This window comes from Bemisia tabaci, chromosome 5 (genome assembly GCF_918797505.1).
Source record: "Bemisia tabaci chromosome 5, PGI_BMITA_v3".
NCBI lineage: Eukaryota > Metazoa > Arthropoda > Insecta > Hemiptera > Aleyrodidae > Bemisia > Bemisia tabaci.
The window spans coordinates 6227874-6250726 of record NC_092797.1 but is presented as its reverse complement, the minus strand read 5'-3'; the positions used below and the strand labels follow the sequence as shown (position 1 = coordinate 6250726).

The 22853-nt window shown below is 34.8% G+C and overlaps 1 protein-coding gene across 1 annotated transcript; it reads left to right on the top strand.

Annotated features, from left to right (window-relative positions):
• The first annotated feature begins 1556 nt into the window (after positions 1-1556).
• On the top strand, positions 1557-22716 carry Pgant7 (N-acetylgalactosaminyltransferase 7). The gene is made up of 13 exons (XM_019048240.2): positions 1557-1805; positions 3012-3246; positions 4234-4439; positions 5442-5608; positions 6489-6696; positions 7035-7211; positions 7900-8017; positions 8496-8621; positions 9452-9673; positions 10396-10494; positions 11422-11547; positions 12626-12798; positions 19431-22716. The coding sequence occupies exons 2-12, from the start codon at positions 3067-3069 to the stop codon at positions 12764-12766; spliced, it is 1770 nt and encodes a 589-aa protein (XP_018903785.1). The 5' UTR covers positions 1557-1805; positions 3012-3066; the 3' UTR covers positions 12767-12798; positions 19431-22716.
• Positions 22717-22853: the final 137 nt, after the last annotated feature.

Sequence of the window (22853 nt, the reverse complement as noted above, 5' to 3'; positions counted from 1 at the left end):
TCTGAAGATTCGCCATTTTCATTACCTCAAGTAGCAAAATTAAAATATTTTATGAAAAAAATATAGAAAATATAAAGAAAAAGTAGCTAGCATTATGGAAAGTAGACAGAAAATTTAAAGTGAATGTCACTATTTACCAAAGAAAATAGGCCTACTTCCTACAAAATGTATCTCTTTTCTGTCTAGAAAATTGATAGGGCTATTTCCTTAAGGAAACATATTCAAAAACCTGATGGAAAATAGAGAAAAATCGGATATTTTCTTTATCTATTTCTTAGAAATTTAAAATTCAGAAAACAGATACAAAAAACACAGAATGTAGACAACAAAATTGTCTGTTTTCCGTGTATTTAGTGTCCAGAACATAAACAGAAAATAGAAGTTTTTTAATAATTTTCTCACTTCTATTTGATACATCTATTTTCTTTCCATTTTCTTTCTATTTTATTTATCTGTCTAGAAAACAGACAGTTTCTAAATTAGTGCTAGACGGAAAATAGAACCCCATGCTGCTTGGGACTGCATGTATGAGCAGCAAGTTCTATACCTCATAGAGTCGTTCAAATGTCATGAATGAAACTTGAAATTTTGTGTGGTGCCAACTTGATTGACCTAGTAGAGCCTTAAAGTTTCCTTTCCTCAAGATATCTTTCAATTAGATCTACAAGATGATCAGGCGACTGTACCGCTTATTTGTGATTTCACAGTTTTCATTGCTTCCTGCAGTGCACCTGCTTGCTGACACAAAAAATTCAAACCAACAGGATGGGAAAAGCATTCAGCTAGGTCATTTACATTACAGTTGTATCAGTCAATGATCTAAAGATATCATTGGTAGACTAGGTTTGGCCATCCTCATTCTGGGAAATCCCTTCCAGAATCATTCCTGGAAGCTGTAAACCTAGTGAATATTTTTGTATGAAGTACTTAAAAAAAAATGTTTAGATAGATATTTACAGAGAAAAAGAGGAGCAAGAATTGCATTTAACCATGGAATGCGTTTTAATAATTACTTGCAGCCATGGGGAAAGATCCCTTGGGATTTGCCTGTATAAGCGAGATCTTTCGGAAAATAATTCGGGTGGACTTCATGAAAGTGCAAACATAACCGCATATATGTGACTGTTTCAATATCTTTGAAACAACAAAAAAAGGAGACTGTAATCAGTGAATACAACTCATCTGTAGCAACAATTGCCGCATAGCAAATTGAAGGCAGATTGAGAGAAACTTATATTCATGTTTAAATTTTAAATATGAAGTCTTCGTTTTCGTTGATTTTCTGGTCGATAAATTTTACGTTTACTTTCCAATTTCATCATCAGCATTGATAACTGTCATTTATGGACGAGTAGATTTTTTTATTCGTCCTTTTAATGTTTTTTTTTTTTTTTTTTTTTTTTTTTTTTTAGCCACAGGTCAGTTTGACAAAATCATCCTCATCCACTGGAGAGAAGACGGTGCTAGCTTACGTCACACATAAACCTCTCATCCAACTCCACCAATCACCTTCTTTGAGTATCTACAAGTCACGTGACAGCTTTCACCCTCACCCCCCACCACTGTACATTCGCTAGCAACGTCAACATCATTATCAGAATAGAATACTAATAATTTCTTTTTTTTTCCCACTGTATAGCGGCACATACCGTCTACTTAAAAATTGATAAAAGCAATCCGTTTTGTTTGTAATGTAACGTTAAATTAAAAAAGCCGGTTTGACCGTAACAGCTACCTCCAGTGTTTGTTGACTCAATGTTTTTCTTGAATGCCATCCCAATTGTTCGCCACACAGCCCAACGCAGGTGAGATTAAGTACTAGTACTTAAGATCTGTTTTTGGTCAACATATTCCTTGAAGCTATTGGATGGAAGTACTGTATGATCGTATCATTTTTCTAAATTTCACCATGAGAAAAATCTGATTTTTATAACGCCCATCATCAGCCCAGCTCATTGGAAGCATTGTTATCACAAAAGTTAGTTCAGTTGTATACATTCGTCCTAGGAAAAATTAGCAGGTGATAAGGAATATGCTGTACATGACAGCTTGTAAGAATCATCAGTGTTATAGCAGCATAAGAAGTCTTGTGCCTATTGCTAAACAATCCACCGTGAATTTACAGTTGGTGAAGACATCCATTACCAGCTTTTCAGCCTGATATCACGGAGACTATTAAGAGTTTTAAGAGGCATTATATTCACCAGCATTAAATGCAACACTTCATGATTGGATCTTTTTACATTTGAATGAACCAATCCAAATTATTTCACGCTCACAATATTCTTGATGCTTGGTTCATTATTTTACACACCTGAGTTTTCCAGGATTTTATGACACAGTTGCCAATGAGAATGGAGAAGCCGTTGTTAACTAGTCAGTATTATGACGTCAAGCTAGTAGATATCTACCAAAAACAACAAGCATCGATAAGTAAGGCAGTCGCTGCGTACACCAATCAGAGTGACGTTTAATCGGCGGAAGTTGCATGAGCAGCGCGTTTGAATCTGAGCGGAGTAACGATTTTCGGTATTATGCTTTCAGTTCCTCAATTATCAGACAATGTCACAAATGGGTTTGTTAGTTTTCTGATGTGAAATTTCATCCTCTGAAGAGGTTCTTATGAATTTTTGCATCAGATCAACCCCCAAGAAGATATCGGCACAAACGAAACATGCGTCATGCGTTCTGCCATAAGAATGCTTGCTAAACCGGGGCCGAGTTTCATCTACTAGCATGACATCACAGGAACGTAGTTACGGCCTCTCCATTCTCTAAGGCAACGATGACACAAATAGGGTGTTCGGAACCCTTGCTGTACACTGTCTTCGGAAATCCCATCAAAATTTGAAGTGAAAATCTCTCAGATCTAAGCTTTGCTACCCAGCTAATCAAGGTAAATTCTTTTGCTTTACTTTGGGGCCTCTAATAAACCAATGCGGTTTTAGTATTGTTCTGAATTTCCCCGATTTGGCTCTTATTATTTATTCATCCTTTTTTTTCTTTTCCAGGATGAGCCGGATGTCTAGGTAGAGGATAAGACCCAGAAGATCCGTTGAAACCTCAATGTCAAATCAAACTGCTCTCCTCAAAATGCGACTGCCTCAGTTAAGAAGATATCGTTGCTACAAAATTTCTGCTGTTGCTGCGGTTGCCCTGTTCACTTTTTGTAGTTTGTACTTCAGAACACGTGGTAGATACTATGACTTGCTAGATTCTAGCTCTAGTGCCAATCACATGTACCCTGTAAGTGTACAATGAATTCTCTGAGTTTTGATATCAAGTTAGAGATTTTTTAACCAATTTTTTATTCTTTTTGTTTGGACAAAATATTTTGACTTTGTTCATTTGTGTAAACAAAGGAAACAATAAGTTATTATTATTATTAATTTAAATAGGGCTTTTTTTACCCGTGGAATGCGATGGTGGCGGTTCGGGCTGGTTCAACCAGCCTAAACCAACCTCAACCTACCTAGGAGGAGTGGTCCAAGCGTTCCACTGGAACACATGGAACGCACTGGAACGCATAAGTGAAACGGGATAAAAAAGTGATTTGTTCCGTTGCGGTCCACTGTATTTCTGATAAAAAAAAGCCCTTTTAAAATTAATTTTTAAGAAGATTAATGGTGTTTGAAATGGACTTAAAGGCCTGAAATAGAGCTGGAAGCCTCCATTTTGGAATCTAAAGAATTATTTGCAGGAATAATAATTGTGAATTATGAAAAATTGAGAACTGGTTTTTTATAATGGAAAGTGCCAACCAGCATTCAATATTACAATTAGGTCTCACATTGAGTTTGGTAGTTATATTGTAGATAGAATCTGTCTCCTTTTCTGAACTCAGCAGCTGTATTTACCACAAATCATCGCCTACCTGGCATAAAGGCGTAACTGCACCATGCAATGAATACTTTTGTCCATATAATTCAACGCATTTCCGGCCTTGTCTCAATATGTAGTTACGCTCCTTTGTCAACCAGGCCAGGAAATAACTCCTTAGATTCAAACAAAGGAGGTGAATATGCTACAAGGTAAAATCGCATGACTTTTCTTCAAGTAATTAAAAAATTTCATCATTAATTAATGTCGTCTGAAATTACAAGCAAAAATTCTAAAACACCACAATCAAAATACTTACATATATGTTTTTCTTGCCCCACCTCTTATTTGTATTTTAGACCTTTTGATCAAGAAGGTGTAGCAAATTTAGCCACTGTTCAATTCATTTTCCAGAAACCATTCCTAGACAAGAGCAAACTTGGCAATTTTGAACCTGCAACAATTGTATTAAAGACCGGCCCAGGCGAAGGAGGGTTAGCTTACAAAATAACAGACCGAGAAAATGATGTTGCTCAATCAATATCAGACTACGGGATGAACATGGTTGTTTCGGATACCATCTCATTGAATCGTACCCTTCCAGATCTCAGAATGCCTGAGTAAGTTTCTCTAACTCTATCCTTGATTTTTGCTCTCTGTTAGTCGGAACTTTTTCAACTGAACATTTTCACCCACTCTATGGACTAAGAAGCTTGAATGGATCGCATTTAGTGAAAAGGAACTAGCGTAATTACAGTGTTTTCAAAACTGCACAAATACTTTTTTTCTTTTAAAAATAATAGATATATGTACAGTATTAAAATTTATGCAATTATTTCCCTATGAAATTACCAATTTTTGGTGAGATGTAAAAACTATTTACTATTTTGGAAGATTTTTTTGATAATTATGAAGAAGCAACATTAAAACAACACTGTATTTGCATTGGTTCCTTTTTGCTAAACACGATCTGTGAAAGTGATCACAAGTGAAAGTAAGAAAGCAGGGGTGTAGAACATAAGTGATTGGTCAGTTGCAGTTGATAATGTGAAGTAAGGTGACAAAGGGTTTTTTGAAATGTGATAGCTAATGTACTGCCATGCTAAGGAAGAACGTTGTATGAGCCTCCAGATGTTGCCAAATTTCCTCCGATAAAAGCCGAATTTACTGGGAAACTTGCCAATATTATTTTCCAAAATTTTCAGACAATTTTGTACGCAATTTAACCTAAAATATCTGAAAATTTCAAGGACAAATATGCATGAATGTCGCCAAAAATACATGTTTTATCAAGGGAAATCTGGCATCTCTTAAATGCTCAAACAGCATTCTTCCTTAGCACGGCAGTGTAGGCACAAGGTGTTTTTTTTTTGTGTTCTGTGATATCATAAATTTTTTGTTTGTTTTTGAAGTGGAGATTTCCAAACAAGAGCATTTCAGACCAAAAATGCTACTATCTAGTAGACTACTTACAGAAAATAAAATGGTTGGAAGATAGAACAAAATCCATCAATGACGCATTTTTTTTTCAACTAGGAGGGTTTCAAAACCTATGAAAGATGATCATTGGTGATTTTTCCTTGTATGTCAAGGTTTCAAGGTTTGGTTCACTTTTTTTCCAGGTGTAAACATTGGAATTACCCAACGAAGTTGCCAAAAACTAGTGTCATCATTGTCTTCCACAATGAAGGATGGTCGTCTCTCATGAGAACGGTTCATAGTGTCATCAATCGTACCCCACCAGAGTTTTTGGAGGAGGTATTGTTAGTGGATGATTTCAGCGATAAAGGTATGGTCCTCTAGTATTTTCATTAAAAGTAAATGCTCTGTTTAGTTTCAAAAATCGATTTGCATTTTTTGGCTGCTTATTGGAAGTCTGCTCAGGTGAAAAGTCAAGAAAACAAAGAAAATTCCAATTTTTACATCCTAATCGTTTTACCCTTAATTCCAAATTAAACATTTGGAATTAAGAAATGACTGTGCTGCCTGCACTGAGCTAAAATATTTTTTACATGGTATTTAAATAAAATTTCTAATTTAAAGTTAGTTAGTCAGTCAAAATACCATTTTTTTTTTAATCCATGGAAGGGAATAATTATTAGATTAAGTCACAGAAGAATTCTCATTGAATTATTTTTTTTTTAAATTGGACAATGGCTGAAAAAACTGATGATTTGATTTTTGTCAATGAACTGATTTTGTGGTCAACATTATTGGATGTACATTTTTATTTGATGGTCTTAATGTTAACAGTTACACACCTTCGTTGTTTTTGTACCAAGGTGGGTAAATATTTCTGGCAATCAAAATATCTTGTGTTTGATCAATTTATGATTTACTTCAGATAAAATTTCAATGATCGAGACAATAAACACTCAACACAAAATTTGGACTTGAGGTTATGTTTTATGGTTTTCAGTGGAGCCCACGAACATCGATATTTCGAATATTGTAAGAATGACAGAGCCAGTAAATCAGTTTATTGATTGTACTATTGATACCTAGTAAATAATAAGAATTTAAGCAAATCTTGCTGTATTGTCTGCCAGCTGCAAGCATGAGAAAGATCAGAAAGCTTAGCACATTATGTTGAATTTTTTCATGCTCCATGTTTATCCATTAATGATTACCGCTCAGCTTTTCAAACAAAATCGGATCTATTGTTTCAGAAAACTTGAAAGAGAAACTTGAAAACTACATCCTGAAGTTCAACGGCAAAGTAAGATTGGTTCGGAACAGAGAAAGAGAAGGTTTAATCCGTACTCGTTCGAATGGAGCCAAAGAAGCGCGAGGTGAAGTAATTTTATTCCTGGATGCTCATTGTGAAGTTGGTTACAATTGGCTACCACCTCTTGTAACACCCATCGCCATTGACAGGTTCGTCTCAACTAGGTGTCACATTGATGTTTAGTGTGCGATTTAACTCAAGTAGATTATCGTTCCTTTTTATAAGCGGAAATTTCAAATTGATGCATCAAAAAACAAAGGAAATCCATCGGAAAATTTGCAATTTTGCAAATTTAAAATATGTGTCCAATCACTAGTTTCCGAAAAGTGCAGTGTACTGAATATCTGCATGTCAGAAATTGCGCAAATGTGTCTCTAATGAGGATGTAGTGAAGGCATTTTTTAATATTTCTCTTTGAGTTTAGAAATATTTGACCAGGTATCAAAAAATTTATGTGTAATGGAGATTTTTGTCTAATTATTCCCAGAACTCGAATGACTGTTCCAATCATCGATGGAATAGACCACAAAACATGGGAATTGCGTGCTGTGTATGAAGCAGGTCATCATTACAGAGGTATTTTCGAATGGGGCATGTTATACAAAGAGAATGAACTGCCGAGAAAGGAGGCAGCCAAAAGAGATTACGATAGTGAGCCTTACATGTAAGTTTAATTCTTTACTTTCGAATTTTTTACTGTTCATCATGTTCGATGTAGTGTTATTTTTTATTTTTTGTCAAAGTAAAAGTTAAAGAATTTTGATTATTTTGATCGGAGAAAGGTCACAAATTCTTTTCCACTAAGTCACATGACACTCTGGCAATGAAGTGCCTTCTAGAGCTCATATCAAGTTTGTTATTTTAACTCTCTATGGCATGAATTAATTTTGGATCTTGGATTCTGGGGGACACTAATCTATTTTGTAGCTTGCATGGAAAGTACCAATTTTCTTTCAAAATTTAAATTTTAAAATTATGCCACAGAGGAAAGATTTAATTTTTAAAAATGTGTTATGAATAAGTAATACCATGCCATAGAGGGCTCAGTATATAATATGAGGGATAAAAAATTCCAGTCGTGAAACTGAAAATTAAAATTCCTCAGTTGAATGGGTACTCCTCTCTTAAGAAATTTATAATAAAAATGAATAATTTTCCAACTAAAATATGGTCAAATCCAAAAAATTTGATTAGTCAAAGTTAGCGCTATCAACGTTTACAGAGATATTTTTTCATAAATTCCAGTTAAACCTTATCCAGAACTTGAGACGGATTACCTTGAACTCGATTACTTAAGTAAATTTTAGTTCAGTCTTCAATCTAACATTTTCTGTGTCCATTGATGTCTCCAGATCGCCAACCCATGCTGGAGGCTTGTTTGCCATCAACAGAGAATACTTCTTGGAACTTGGTGGTTACGATCCTGGACTGCTAGTGTGGGGTGGTGAAAACTTCGAACTTTCTTTCAAGGTAAATCAACAATTTCCATTGTAAACTTGCAGAACTTGATCATTATTTTATGTAATTTGTTCATAGACTTTTTTCAAAGTAAGTGTATTATCATTCACCATCACTGAGAAAGTCAGTGAGAGAAAAACTATAACCAAGAGAGTCGCTAACCCAAGATTGTAATTTTTTGCATTACTTCATGCCGCTCCGATAAGTAGCCCAACAGCGCTCGCTCCTGGTCAGGAGTGAATTTTTCCCTGTAGAATTCAAGCCATTTCCAATCTGTCAGGGTACCTTGTTTGGGATCAGCGGTGCGTTTTGGTCATCGCCGAGCCTATTTTTAGCTCCCATTTGCAATGTGCTGGGTGAAAGCAGAGAAACCTCAATGGATGTATGAAGAATTTTCACATGACCGCCTTTTCCAAATAATATCTTTAAGTAGCAAATTTACGTTTCCTTTCTTACTATTGTTTTTTTTTTTAATTTGGTCGTTCATTAGATCTGGCAGTGTGGAGGAAGCATAGTTTGGGTACCTTGCTCGAGAGTTGGGCATGTTTATCGAGGTTTCATGCCGTACAATTTTGGAGCCTTGGGCGCCAAGCATAAAGGACCTCTCATAACAATTGTAAGCCATTTTCTTCTAGTTATTTTCATTAATACTGTTGCTCCCTTTGTATAATTTTTATGGTCAAGAATTTTTTGGATTTTTTTAGATGATATTAACCGACAATAAACGTTTGCAAAATTGCATATTTTGAGCTTACTTTTGAATGTACCTTGCCACAGAAACCATGATAGTTTTCAAGGATATCTCTTCCATTGCAGGTATACCTTCGACCGGAAGGTGTCTCTGTTGCGTTCTGTGTTGTGTGCACCCAAGCATTGTCTCATTTTCTGTCAATTATTATCGTCAGAAATAAGTCAGGGAAAGTCTCTACCAATTAAACGCACTTTCTACTTTTCTAAAATGCAATATTTGAAAATGACTAAACAAGCTGATTATTTCGTTACCTTCTGGCTGGAGTATCACAAACGTCATTTGTGCTTACGCTCTATGGAGTCAAACTTCTTAGACTTGTCCAGTTTTTCCAGAAAAATTAATGAACAGAATTGCTTGACAATTTTACCTTATATTTCTTTCGTCATTAAGATTACTCTCTGAAATTTTCATGAAAGTATGTGCAATTGTGCCGAGAGAAAACTAAAACAATATGTATTGAGATGTGCCCAGCAAAATGGTGTTTAAGCGTAAATGCTGCTTGTAATACTTTGACTGAAGGGTGATGATATGTAAAATTCTTATCTAAAGAAACATGAAAAGAAATGTAAAAATTGCTTGTTTCTCTAGTAAATCGAATTGTAACCATAAGCACAATGTTTTACCACATTTTTTTTTTTTTACCTCACTAATCATAGAAGTTTGTTTTTCTTAATCAATCTTTTTTATATTTACAGAATTACAAGCGTGTGATTGAGACATGGTTCGATGAAAAGCACAAAGAATTCTTTTACACGCGAGAGCCGCTGGCTACATTTTTAGATATGGGTGATATAAGTGAGCAGCTGAATTTAAAAAAGAAGCTAAAATGTAAAAGTTTCCAATGGTTCATGGACAATATCGCCTATGATGTCCTGGACAAGTATCCAGAACTACCCCAAAATTTGTATTGGGGAGAGGTAAGAAGAAGTATACTATTGTACTTACTGATCTTTAAAAGCTTCGACTCGTACTTTTTCATAATACTAGGGGTGTTAAAAAATTGTGTCCTCCCTTCTAGTCCAAAATTTCTCACTTCTCATGGGCATTTCAGACCAGATTTGGATTACATTTTGCACTAAGGAATCACCATCTCTGGCTCTTCCATGAAAGCACCTTTCTGTATAGGGAATCCTATAACATAAATGTTGTTTCTAAAATGAGCCAGAAATAGTGGTTCCTTATTGCAAAATGTGGTCCATTTAATCCCATGCCCTCAATGGAGTTCCTATATGCTGCAAAGATTTGCGATTTATGTCAATTTTCTGAGTTTAACTCAGCTGTGCATGGAGAGTTCGATTGGATTCAGAAGTTGACTTTCACAGTAGGCGATGCTCCCCTTTATGGCCTCAACTTTGAGAGCTTTTTTTTTTGAGCTATGGAGTTCGTTTCGGAGAACAATCCAGTTGCATGTTCCAGCATATTTCTCACAAAATTGTATAGCAAAATAAGTACTTAAGTACTAAACCCTCAATGGCATGCATTAATTTTGGATCTTGGATGATGGGGGACACACAACTGTATTGTAGCTTTTGTAAAAACATAGAGTTTCAAATTGTTTTCTTAAAATTTCAAATTGTTGGTAAATATTCGGTAATCTATGGTAATATCTTATTTTGATTTCATCGTAATTTTTCTTTAGCTTCGCAATCAGGCCACTGATACTTGCATGGATACACATGGACACGCAGCGCCATCAATTCTTGGAATGTCTTATTGCCATGGTTACGGTAATAATCAGGTCAGTTCTCATTTACTGCCATGCTCAAGAATCACATGATAGTCAAGTCATTTTCAAATACATCTTCTTACATTAAAATTGAAAGATGGTTTTGTCAGTTTTGTTGTTTCAAAATTTTTGTGCGTGTTTCATTTTTTCAAGAGAATACTTTTCAGCTTAATAAGTTAAATTTTTAGAAATTTTGTCCCGCCAAAGAAAAACCTGATAGTTCGTGCAGATGTAAAGATCAAATATTGTTTCAAAACAGTTAGTATAAGAAATTTATAACATAGCAAATGGATATTCTTATTCTCCTCAATTAACCATCAATTTAATACTGTATGCTTGAAAAAATATTTCGATACTTCATATGTCTTGGTACAAAATTAACACTTGTAGAATTTGGCCGGAAAAATAGAAAAAGGAAACTTGTGTCAAAAAGAAAACACTCTTGGGCTTAGGAAATCGGGATGAGTTTCGTGAATATAATTATTTGTTTTTATTTTAAGATATGCAAGCTTATTATTTCAGTCTCTTTGCTTCATCTAAAATTTTAAGTGAAAAAATGAAAGCAATATTTTAAGAAACAACAACCTCCAAGTTCAAGAAGTTGCTTTTAACACAATTTTCTATCACTACCAAAGTTTGTATTGTGATGTTATTTCAATTTTCAAAGAACTTTTACGTGCATTCAAAAATCTAGGCATCCTAAAACAAAAGGAGCAAAGTCCATTTTGCTGACGAGCCCTGAATTGTGTAAGAGTTCTAGTGTCATGGAGCTCACCAGCCAAATGGACCTTGCTCCCTTTGCTTCAAGATACCTCAATTATTGTTTCGGAGACGAAGGAACGTAACTCTCCTTTAGTGTTTTAAAATCAAATTGATCAATTCACTTTGTTGAAGAAATTTTTAAGACGCAGCTAAGAAATGTTATAATTTTATTTTCAGTTATTCCGTCTGAATGCCAAGGGACAGCTGGGTATTGGAGAACGGTGCGTGAATTCAGACAATCAAGGAATAAAACTTGTTTTCTGTCGCTTGGGAACCGTTGATGGTCCATGGGAATATGATACTGTAAGTTTATCACTCTTAATTCTTTGTCAAAGAACGGACGTCATAAAATTACACCCAGGGACAGCTGATCATTTGGAATCATGAAACATATCGATTTTAAAACCAAGAGGATCTTGTATTTTGATTCTCATCTTTCCAAATTTCTCCACCTGTTCAATTTATTTGAAACCGAGGTGAATTGATGCTGGGGACGTTTTTAGATTATGAAATAGTGTATTTTGTAACGGTGCATTAAATCCTGTCTAAAACGGAACATTCCTATTAATGAAGGTGTAGAGCTCATCACAGCATGAACTCTCCTTTGGGATCTACTTTTTTCTAACTTAGTTTGGGAGTGATATGACTCTATCGTACAAAATCGGTATATCCTGATTTCTCCTTTTGTCCCCATCTCCCTGTACTTGCTATAAACTCAGACAACTTCACTTAGCATTAGGTGTAACCCATCAGAAAGGTAAGGATTTACTTTTTAGGTTGACTTGGACCCATCTTTTTTTCTTCTTTTTTTTTAAAGTGCCAAGCGCATCCCCATTTTAAGTGCAATGATTGGTTTATCATCTGATAATATCTACAGCCAGCCCAATGATGCATGATCTTCTCTGTATATATCCCCAAAAGGCATTGGAAAAACATTTTACACCTATTTATTTTACACTCGGAAAAGAAGAAAAAAAAATATATGTATATTAAAAAACGGCTATTTAAGCACATTCTCCTGGAGCTTACAAAAAAAATTATTCAGAGTTTTTGACATCTTTTTGGTTCTGAAGAAGCCCAATGTTAGATCTATCTCCCCTCAAGGTCAAAAAAATTCAAGTCACAACACACTCTACTAGTAAATTGAATGAAAAATCAAACAGACTGTGAATCTCAATGAGCACTTATTGTTACAAGGGAAAAATTATGTTATTTTGCCCTGTTCTTGGAGGGAAAGTTAACCCCAATAGAATGTAGGTGTTTTTCTAAGAAGGAGTAAACTTAAGAAATGGTAGTAAAAATCAAGGAACTTTTTGCAAACCTAGCTATTTCTAATGAATTCAACCGAAATTAATATTTTCCCTCTGTTTCTTTATCCCAGGACACCCGTCAGCTAATATACCGAGATGTCAATAAGTGTCTAACCGTTCATCCGGTCAGTAAGAAGCTGATCCTTCTACGATGTGATATCCAGCAGAACTTCCAGAAATGGGTTTTCAAGGAAATTAAACCCAACTGGTGAAAAAAATTGTGATATTAGTTTAAGTTTTTCAGGTTAGTATATCTTTCTTATTTTGTTAAACAACTCCGAGCTGGCAGTTAGCAGATTGACAGAAATAGTACCATGAAAGAAATTTCTTTTTGATCATGCAACTGAATACTCAGAAAATGAAACATTTTGCTCACATTTCAGGACTGAAAAATACCAAGAGAGAGACAAAAGCAATAAATGGGACAAAGATGAACGGAATTCTGTCTCTAATATTGAGGTTGAGTTGGAGGGTTGCATTATACATCACAATCTGATCATGCAATAGTCTTCAATGATCAATTCCTGTATCTTTCAGTAACTGAATGTAAAAAAGTATTCATCATTGTATAAAACTGAAAGTGTCATAAAAAAATTCTTCAGTGTCATGAGGAAAAAGTTAAAAAGTTGACCATTTCCTTTTGATATTTTCAAGGCATTTCTTAAATTATCATCATATATTTTATAAAATAAATGTTTGATTTATATGTTTTGGAATGATCTGTCTACCCCTGATTCGTCAATCTTACAGATTTATTTATCACTTTTCTTTTTCCAGTTTTGTTGGTCCAAGTACATATCTTATCCAATCTATTGCAATAATTAGTATAAAACAATAATCAATTAATACAAATTGCATCCAAGGACATTCTCTCACCCTTTACTGCAAGCAAAGTTACACGAAGGCTTACTTAGTTCCCCCTTCCTTCTCACGTGCGAAATTGAAATGGAGTATTGAAAATCGATCCTCATGCAATACATTACAACCAGAAACGTATAATTTCATGATGTTAGATGAAACATTCGAAATTTGTGATCTTTCATCCTCAAAATTGTATGAAATTTTATGAAACTTTTGAAATTAGTGAAATTTTATCCTCAATATTCATGCAGTAAAATGTTGTCTACCTTCTCTTGTTACAACTTGTCTATTGGACTGTCTCAATTTGTTTGCTTCAAATTTGAGATTTTTGTTTGGACAAAAACTTTGTACTTTGTGTAATCAACTGTAGACCGATTTCAGTGTTGGACGGGAAGGAGTGGAAGAATTTTCTTACAAACAATTTATTGATCTCTATCATGATCAAACATCAGTATCAGTTGGGCGGTTCAAAGCAAACTCGCCCCAACTACATCAGGTGTTACGCATTTTCTCACAAAAAATAGAGGTTAGGCAAGACAAGAATAAAGGAAAAGTGAAGGAAACGAACCTTAGGAAGGAAGAATTTGGAAACCCAAATTAAGCTTAAAGAAGCATTTAATGAAACAAGAAGGCACACAACTTTCTTACCTTATAATAAGGAGTAATTGTAATAAATAATAACAAGAATAACTGAGTTTTTACCAAAAAGAAGACAGATCATACAAACATAGATCAAGTTGTAAGACAATATAGAAAAAACATGGTAACCATGGATATATATATGGAACATACCGCGTCCCTTGAACCCTGCAAGGGATTCAACAGATTCTTTCAGGGACTTAATAAGGGAGCAAGTTTACAAATTGGTCTGGTTAAGTAACCGTTACTAGTGAAAAGTTCAGCAACTCTGGTATGTCCATCCTTGCCGTAAAATAATTTATTTACACGTCCAAAACTCCAGCTGGCCGGTAAAAAATTAGAACTAGAATTTTGAATTAACACAAGTGTACCTGGTTTTAAATCAGCTTGAGGAGACTTCCATTTGGAGCGTCGTTGCAATTCAACTAAATATTCCGAATTCCATCTAATCCAAAACTGCTTAACTCTATTTTGTAATAATACCCAACGATCATTTAATTTAACAGACTCAATGTTGGACTTCGAAGAGTGGAATGGAAGTGCGGTCAATTCTTGTCCGATTAAAAAATGAGCTGGAGTAAGAGGTGTTAAATCATTTGGATTATCACTCATAGCTGTTAGGGGACGAGAATTCAAACAAGCTTCTACTTGTGCAAGCAACGTTTGGAATTCTTCACAAGTGAAAACAAAATTTCCTGCAACTCTTTTCAGGTGGAATTTTAGTGATTTAATTGCAGCCTCGTATAATCCCCCGAAATGAGGAGCTCTAGGTGGAATAAAATGCCAATATATAGAGTTACTAGATAAAACATGCTGAAATTTTTCATTATTAGAAAGCGAGTACAACATATCGTGCAATTCCTTATTAGTGCGAATAAAGGTTTTGGAATTATCTGAGTAGATATCTGAGGGGAATCCTCTTCTGGAAATACACCTTCTCAAAGCGGCAATAAAATCATTTGCAGATAAATTACTTACTAATTCACAATGAATTGCCTTCGTTGCAAAGCAAACGAATAATGAAACATATGATTTCACCCTTATTTACTCTTACAGTATGGTTTTAAAAAAAATAGGACCACAAAAATCGACTCCGCAAATTTTGAAAGGTCGTAGCTCAGTTACTCGGTGAGATGGCAATGGTGCCATAATTTGGGTTAGAAGCTTGGGGCGAGCAACTCTACAACCGAAACAATTACGTACGGTGAAATAAGCTTCAGATCTTCCTTTTAAAGGCCAGAACCGTTGACGTATTGAAGCCAGCAAGGCTTTAGGGCCTGGATGAAATAGTCGAACAGAATGTTCGTGTCTAAAAATTAAGTTCGTCAATTTATGTCTATTTGGTAATATTATAGGAAATTTTTGTGCGTAAGGAATTCTTGCATTACGTAAACGACCATTGACCCTCAAAACTCCAGTTTCATCAAGGAAGGGATTTAATGCTAAAAGTTTGCTTTTTTTGTGTAAAGCACCGGAAGACAGATCTAAAATATCACGCGAAATTGCTTCCGATTGGGCAATTTTAATCAATTTATTTAAAGAACTGTCGCATTCAGCTGCTGTTAATTCTCCAATCTTTCTACATGGCTTGTTTTTAGACTTAGAATTGAAAATAAACCGTTGAACATATGCAAAAACTCTTATCAGTTTAGAAAGGGAAGAATATTTCTCAAATAAGTCAAAGGGCTTAATTGAAATTACGTGAGAAGTACAAGAAGACTGCATTTCAGTAGACAAATCATTATCAAACCTAATGTCTTGATGACAATGTTGGAAAATACCCGGGTTATGTAACATTTCTGGTCCATGCCACCATAAACTTGAGTTTATTAAAGTCGAAGACTGAACCCCACGAGAAATTAAATCAGCAGGATTTTGATCTGATGATACATGACACCAGTGAGCATTTTTAGTATTCAACTGAATTTCAGCCACTCTATTCGCTACAAAGGTTTTCCAACGATTTGGAGGTTCACGAATCCAGTCAAGAGTAATCGTCGAATCAGTCCACAAGAAAATCGCCGAAAAGGGCATCCGCATAGCATTTAAAACTTGAGACAATAATCGTGATAAAAGTAATGCCCCACATAGTTCTAATCTTGGTAAACTAGTAGAATGCAACGGAGCCACGCGGGATTTTGAAATTAATAATTGACAGTGAGAGGTTTCGTCTTTATCAATCGAACGAACGTAAATGCAAGCACCGTAAGCTCGGATTGACGCATCAGAAAAACCATGCAACTCTACATTAACAGCATAAGGAGAAACAACGTGTCTAGGAATTTCTAATTTTGAGATTAACAACATATCTGAACAAAAATTTGTCCATAGAGTAAAAATAGACTGAGGCACCGATTCATCCCAGAGAATCTTTAGCTTCCAAATGTCTTGCATTATCAGCTTGGCCCGTATTACTAACGGACTTAAGAAAGATAATGGGTCAAAAATCTTAGAAGTATCAGAGAGAATGCTAAGTTTAGTAATTTTTGAATTTTTAGTGTGCTCAAATATCGATAAATTAGATATCAAAAAACAATCTTTAAAAGTATTATAAACAAGGCCAAGAGTTTTTACTATATCATTTGGCGCAATGAGGATGGAGGAATCATCACCTACATCTTTATTAGATTCTTTAATATATTTCAATATTTTGGGATCATTAGATGACATTTTTACTAATTTAAAACCTCCTTTCTTGAACATTTTACTCAATTGATCACATAATACAATGATAATCTGGAAATCATCATTTCCGGTTAAGAGATCATCAACATAAAAATCTGTAATTGTAATCTCCGAAGCGAGTGGAAACTCTGGATTTTCATCTAACGCAAGTTGATGTATAGATCGAATCGCTTGAAATGCAGAGGGTTTTAATCCAAAGGTAACTCGAGTCAAGCGGTAAGTCAAAATCTCCCCAGTTTGGCGGTCACGCCAAAGAATCCTCAACATATCCCGATCATTAGGATCTATTGAAACTTGTCGATACATTTTTTCAATATCTGCAATTAGTACGTATTTATGTTTTCGGAAACGTAGTAAAATTGAAATTAGATCTTCTTGGATTGTTGGACCTGACATTAGAACATCATTTAATGATACCCCTGAAGTAGTGGTAGCTGAGCCATCAAAAACTACACGCAATTTAGAAGTCAATTTTGACTCATTTATGACAGCATTATGGGGTAAATAAAATACACGTGAATTGTTTAACTCACTTTCGGGAACCAATTCTAAATGCCCCAATGACAAATATTCATTTATAATATCAGAGTATCTTACAAAAAACTCTGGAGTGAGCCGCTTCTCAAGAGATAATAAACGACGTAGCGCTTGAGATCTAGACTCTCCCAAAAATGGCAGTTTATCAGTAAAAGGTAACTTTAGTTCATACCTTCCGCAAGGTAGACGTTTATAGGTATTTGAAAAATGTTTCTCGCATCTTGAAGCATTTTTGTCTTCGCTAGCGCCTGAAAATACTGATTCTCGAAAGCTTGTAGATTAGGAGCTCTGGAAGGATCAATTTTTTTCCATTCATGAATCACCCGAGATTGCCTATCCAGAAGGGGTAAGACACTCTTATACCTGACTTCCAGTTCATTTGGAGAGATATTACCGGATGCCAAATACGCGGTAAAGGAATCCAGCTGACTTTGGATCGATTCACAGGTTACCTCCAGAGCCAATGGTCTCACATTGGCATCAGAGTCCATCGTGCGAGAAGGATAAGGAAGGAGAAGGGAAGAGAAAAGGCCAGGAACAGCTAAAATAAAATGAATACTAACATTAATATTTGAAACACCGCGTTTAAAGTCATTGATTTTAGACTCACCATAGATGATCATATCAAAGATTGAATAGCAGCACAACCATAAAACAGAAAATCGATATTTCATCGAAAATTCTTACTCTGGAACTCAGTGGGTAGTCATACCGATACTCTGCCATATTCTGACTTACTATACTAGTAGTCAAGCTCTGGCCAGAATCACTGAAGTGAAGAAAGACATATCGAGATTCTAACAGAATCAAGCGCTCAGTCAGTGGGTAGTCATACCGATACTCTGCCATATTCTGACTTACTAGACTAGTAGTCAAGCTCTGGCCAGAGTCACTGTACTGAAGATAGCTGCGCAAACTATCAAGAATCGGTCAGATTCTGCGCCCAATCAGTGGGTAGTCATACCGATACTTTGCCATATTCTGACTTACTAAACTAGTAGTCAAGCTCTGGCCAAAGTCACTGTCGATTGATCGATAGTCAACTGAAGAATCTGGCAGATTCGATACTCATATCGAATCGTCTTGTCTAGATGGAGAAGGTACATGTTAGTAAATAAGTTCATCAATACAAAAAGGGCATACAACAACACACAAATAAAAGAGCAAATTCAATGAAGAGTAATTCAAGAAAAATTCATCAATGACATTCCATGATCCTCAAAGGGGAGTAAGGAAAACAATAATCTTCAACATTAGGTTAGTATTTTCTTCTTAACGAAAATAAAAATGAGAACCCATCAGCTGTTATCTAAACAGATATCGACCAACTGAACCGTTGCCAATTTTAACATATAAAATTATAACTCAGAAAGCATCAGCTGTTATCTGAAAGATATCGAAGTAGCAACTGAACTGCTTTGCCAAACTTCATAATAAAATGAAAAACCTTGAAAACGTCAGATTGAAACAATTTGAAAAGATTCCTTCAAACTTTCTGAAATATTGCCAAAACCTCAAAACAAAGACCACCAGAAATCAATACTGTAAATAAATTTCCTGCGTTGTGTATATCCTGGTCACGGCACCAAAAAATGTTACGCATTTTCTCACAAAAAATAGAGGTTAGGCAAGACAAGAATAAAGGAAAAGTGAAGGAAACGAACCTTAGGAAGGAAGAATTTGGAAACCCAAATTAAGCTTAAAGAAGCATTTAATGAAACAAGAAGGCACACAACTTTCTTACCTTATAATAAGGAGTAATTGTAATAAATAATAACAAGAATAACTGAGTTTTTACCAAAAAGAAGACAGATCATACAAACATAGATCAAGTTGTAAGACAATATAGAAAAAACATGGTAACCATGGATATATATATGGAACATCAGGCGTTGCCTCCTTTTTTTTTTTTTTTTTTTTTTTTTTTTTTTTTTTTTTTTAATCAATTTTTTCAACAGAAAACTAAGTGACATTAAAACTTGAAATTGTCATATATGATTCATAATTAAGGGTAAATTAAGTAGATTCGTTCTGTGTCAAAAAATCGAATCATGAGAGAAAATTAAGAGTGAAATGCAGTTAGGCAGATTCCAGTAAAATACGGTTAAATTGTTTTTCTTAAATGCTAACAAGATGAATTTTATTTGGTTTCAGGGGCCTTAAATCAAAAAGGATTCTACTTATCAGCTGGACAATATGTTTAAAGAAAGTCTTCTGAAATGAGACACGGCGTGAAGTCAGCCGAAGATTTTCTCTTCTCAACTCTATCTACTTAAGCCTTTAAGTCTGATGATTCAATTTATTAAGGAAGAATTTTGTTGATATTTCTTCTCAAAGGATTTTTCTTAAGCGCAATCGTCAATTTATATGTTGCCGTGCAGCTTTCCAGGCATTTTTGACTTATAGAATCGAAGGTTCCTTGAATATTGAAGATTAAAATTTTCGCTTATGATTTAAATTCGTTAGATCTGATCTGGTCAACTTAAGCGACAGGGTTGCCACAGTCAGAGAATACCGGGAAACATCAGGAATTTGAAAGTCAGGGAAAACGTGGAAAGTCAGGGAAAACGTGGAAATGTCAGGAAAAATGACAAACAAGTCAGGGAATAAATTTTGAGTCACCTTTATTTGCTCTCTAGAATGGGTTTAATGTTTCAAACAAAATATTGTGTGCAAAAATTATTTCAAATTATGTATTTTTAACCATCTAGCATGTCTTCAAATGTCTGGTAATTTCACCAAAATGTAACAGAAAAATCAGGGAATTCTGTGGTCTTCTGGTGGAAATCTTAATTCTGTGGTAACCCTGAAGTGATGATAGTTCCGATGAGAATTACTGGAAAAGTTGTTCTACAATTTACCTTTTTCTATTCCTTTTGTTCATCTCAAGTAACTGAGTTTAAATGGATTCAGCTCTCATTCTGGATATATAAATTGTACCTTACCCTAGCAGGTACATGTGGAAACTATACAAGTAAAAATAATCATGTTAAAAAAACACTTAATTGCTGATGGTTAACAAGGTAGTGTACTGGCGGCCTCCTTGATAGTGTGTTTCCACTAGGTGAGGAATGTTCTAATTTAGGCATGGTTCCAAAAACTCTGCTTTTATCCTTTTCAACTGATCTTTTGTGGTGCTACCAGTTCATGTGACTGCCATAGTGCAATATAGGATTACACACGGAAATTTTCTTGACCCTGAAAAATCTGAGCTGGACTGTAATCTCAGTGAAAACTTCGATACAACTCTGGGGCTGTTGTATAATCTCAAAATCTTAGCTTTCGCCTCATCAAAAGCAATGAGTTAAGAGCAATTTTGAGCGTACAAAAGCTCTGGACAAAGCTTCCTTCACTTTAAAAAGTGTTATGTACCTAGCTAAATCACAACTTTGTTTTTAGTCAGTGCAACAGCCCCATGCTTTATATATTTATTCAACTTTAAGCATCATGTCATTCTGCAAAGGTCACTCAAGTAACCTGCCAAACGAAGTAGCTTTTATTCCAGGGAAAATCTGCAATAATGAATGTGGTAAAATGCATTTTAACCTCTCTTAATTAATTGGTTGTTTTATTTTAGTGAACTTTAGGTCAAGTTTTTCCAATCGAAATTTTAGATTTACTTGTTTTCTCTTGAGTTTTTTTTTCCTTTCCACCGAAAGTTTTGTATATATTTTTAAAGCTAGCACAACAGACGGGAAAGTTTGATGATGCATTTCATCTTAATTGAAGTAACTAATTTAATCGTTGTAGCGTTTAGAGCTACCCGATCCCCTTTCACGATGGAAAGTTTACTCAATATAACCAATTAATTCAATCTAATCTTAAATTTATAATTCTGCGGCTTTGATCAATAGATGAAGTGCAATATCAAAATATCCTTGTTATTATTTTCTTAGTTTTAGCTGATGCTGCTCATTCCAGTATATTACAATATTTTTGAAGAGCGATATACTTAAATTAATAGTTTTTACTTCAACACTCTCGTTTTTGGGAAAATTTGGAGGAGTGTGAAAATCTCTCATCTGTGACATTAATTTATGAGCCAATTCCCAAGTATTGTTAAAACATATCTCTTGGAGAAAAGTATATACTTTCCTCTTCTGCTTAAGCTAATTTGACCTTCGGCAAGTAGGAAACAAATTTCATTCTGGAAATTAATGAAAAATGGCTCAAATTCCAAAATAATAGTTCCTCTAGCTTCTCCTCTCCATACCAGAGACTTCAGATGTGGAGGTTTTTTCTAATCTCGTCTGTTTTTAAACTCATCCTCTGAAGAATTTTATCTGTCATTACTCAAAACAGCAATTAAGATGGTCTATGTTTAGTCCTGTAGACAGATTGTTGGCTACCGCAGCAATCCTCTCACAGTTTGGTGCTTTTTAAATAGTAGTAATAATAATTTGTAACAAGAAGAAATGTCCTGAAAACATGATAGTTGAACTTTAAAATGCTCCTTTATTACTACACTTGAGTCGGTCAATGCTTTAAATTTTTACAAACGAGAAATTATAACAACAATATTACTCATAATTACCTACTTGTAAGACTGAAATTAAACCCTTTCCTTTTATTGAATAAACTAGAAAAAGTAGGCTAGTAGGCATGTGTAAGAAGAGTCATATTTTTTTTTTTTTTTTTTTTTTTTTTTTTTTTTTTTTTTTTTTAAGTAAAAGTGGGAGCATGTTTCAGAAAAATTGCCAGTTTTTAAGTTACTCCTGTGTGACTCCTCTGAGCTTGTTTTCATGCATTGTCAAATGATCTACACTTCTCACTATAGTTCATTTTCAGTTAGTCTATCACTTAATCTCATTAAAAAGCTATACCAGCCCCCGCTTTTAACTGAATGAAATTCTGAATGTCTTCATTCAAACTTACCACTCGTGATCGTTTCTCTGTAAGATTGTGAAGCTCAATATCACCCCAATAAATAAGCCTTCACTACTTAAATCTTGCCAATCTCCTTTTCTCTCCGGACTAGCTACTCCGAAGAAAAGGAAAATCTTTGAAATGTTAGAATTACTCTCCAAACATCACTCATGTGTACCAACTCTTGCTAAGCTTGCAGCTCTCTTTTCGAAACAAATTATGTTATCATTCCATTTTTAATATTTGCTTTCAAATCTTAAACCTCTCAGGTAAATAAATGTTCAACGTTGGTTTCTCAAAAGTTGGCTACCTGGTCGGCCTATCAAATCAAGAGTTCGTTTACTGATTTATTGAAAGCCTCCTTGGAGTGTAGCACTAAAATCAACAGTAAATCGTAATTATGGAGAGCTTCCCTGTACTTAGGTATTCATTCTTAGAATTTCAGTGTGCCTACTTAAATCACCATGTTACTTGAAGCATGATGTTGACCTCTTTCTCTTGCAATGTGTTTTTTATTTGAAATGGATCTTAACTTCTCCACTTTATTTTTATTAATAAAATCATGTTCATTTTATATTGATGTTTGTTCGGTATCATCTTAATTCCATCCTTTTACCCATCAACACGAATGGAACGAACTGGATTCTTGTGGGTTCATTGCAATATGCAAGTGCAAACATGCTTTGCAACACCTCAGGGGGGAGGCAGTTA

Coding starts and splice junctions, on each gene's coding strand:
- Pgant7 (XM_019048240.2), top strand. CDS start 3,067: ATGTCAAATCAAACTGCTCTCCTCAAAATGCGACTGCCTCAGTTAAGA. Junction 5,609..6,488: donor GGATGATTTCAGCGATAAAG/GTATGGTCCTCT, acceptor CTATTGTTTCAG/AAAACTTGAAAGAGAAACTT. Junction 10,495..11,421: donor ATGGTTACGGTAATAATCAG/GTCAGTTCTCAT, acceptor TTTTATTTTCAG/TTATTCCGTCTGAATGCCAA.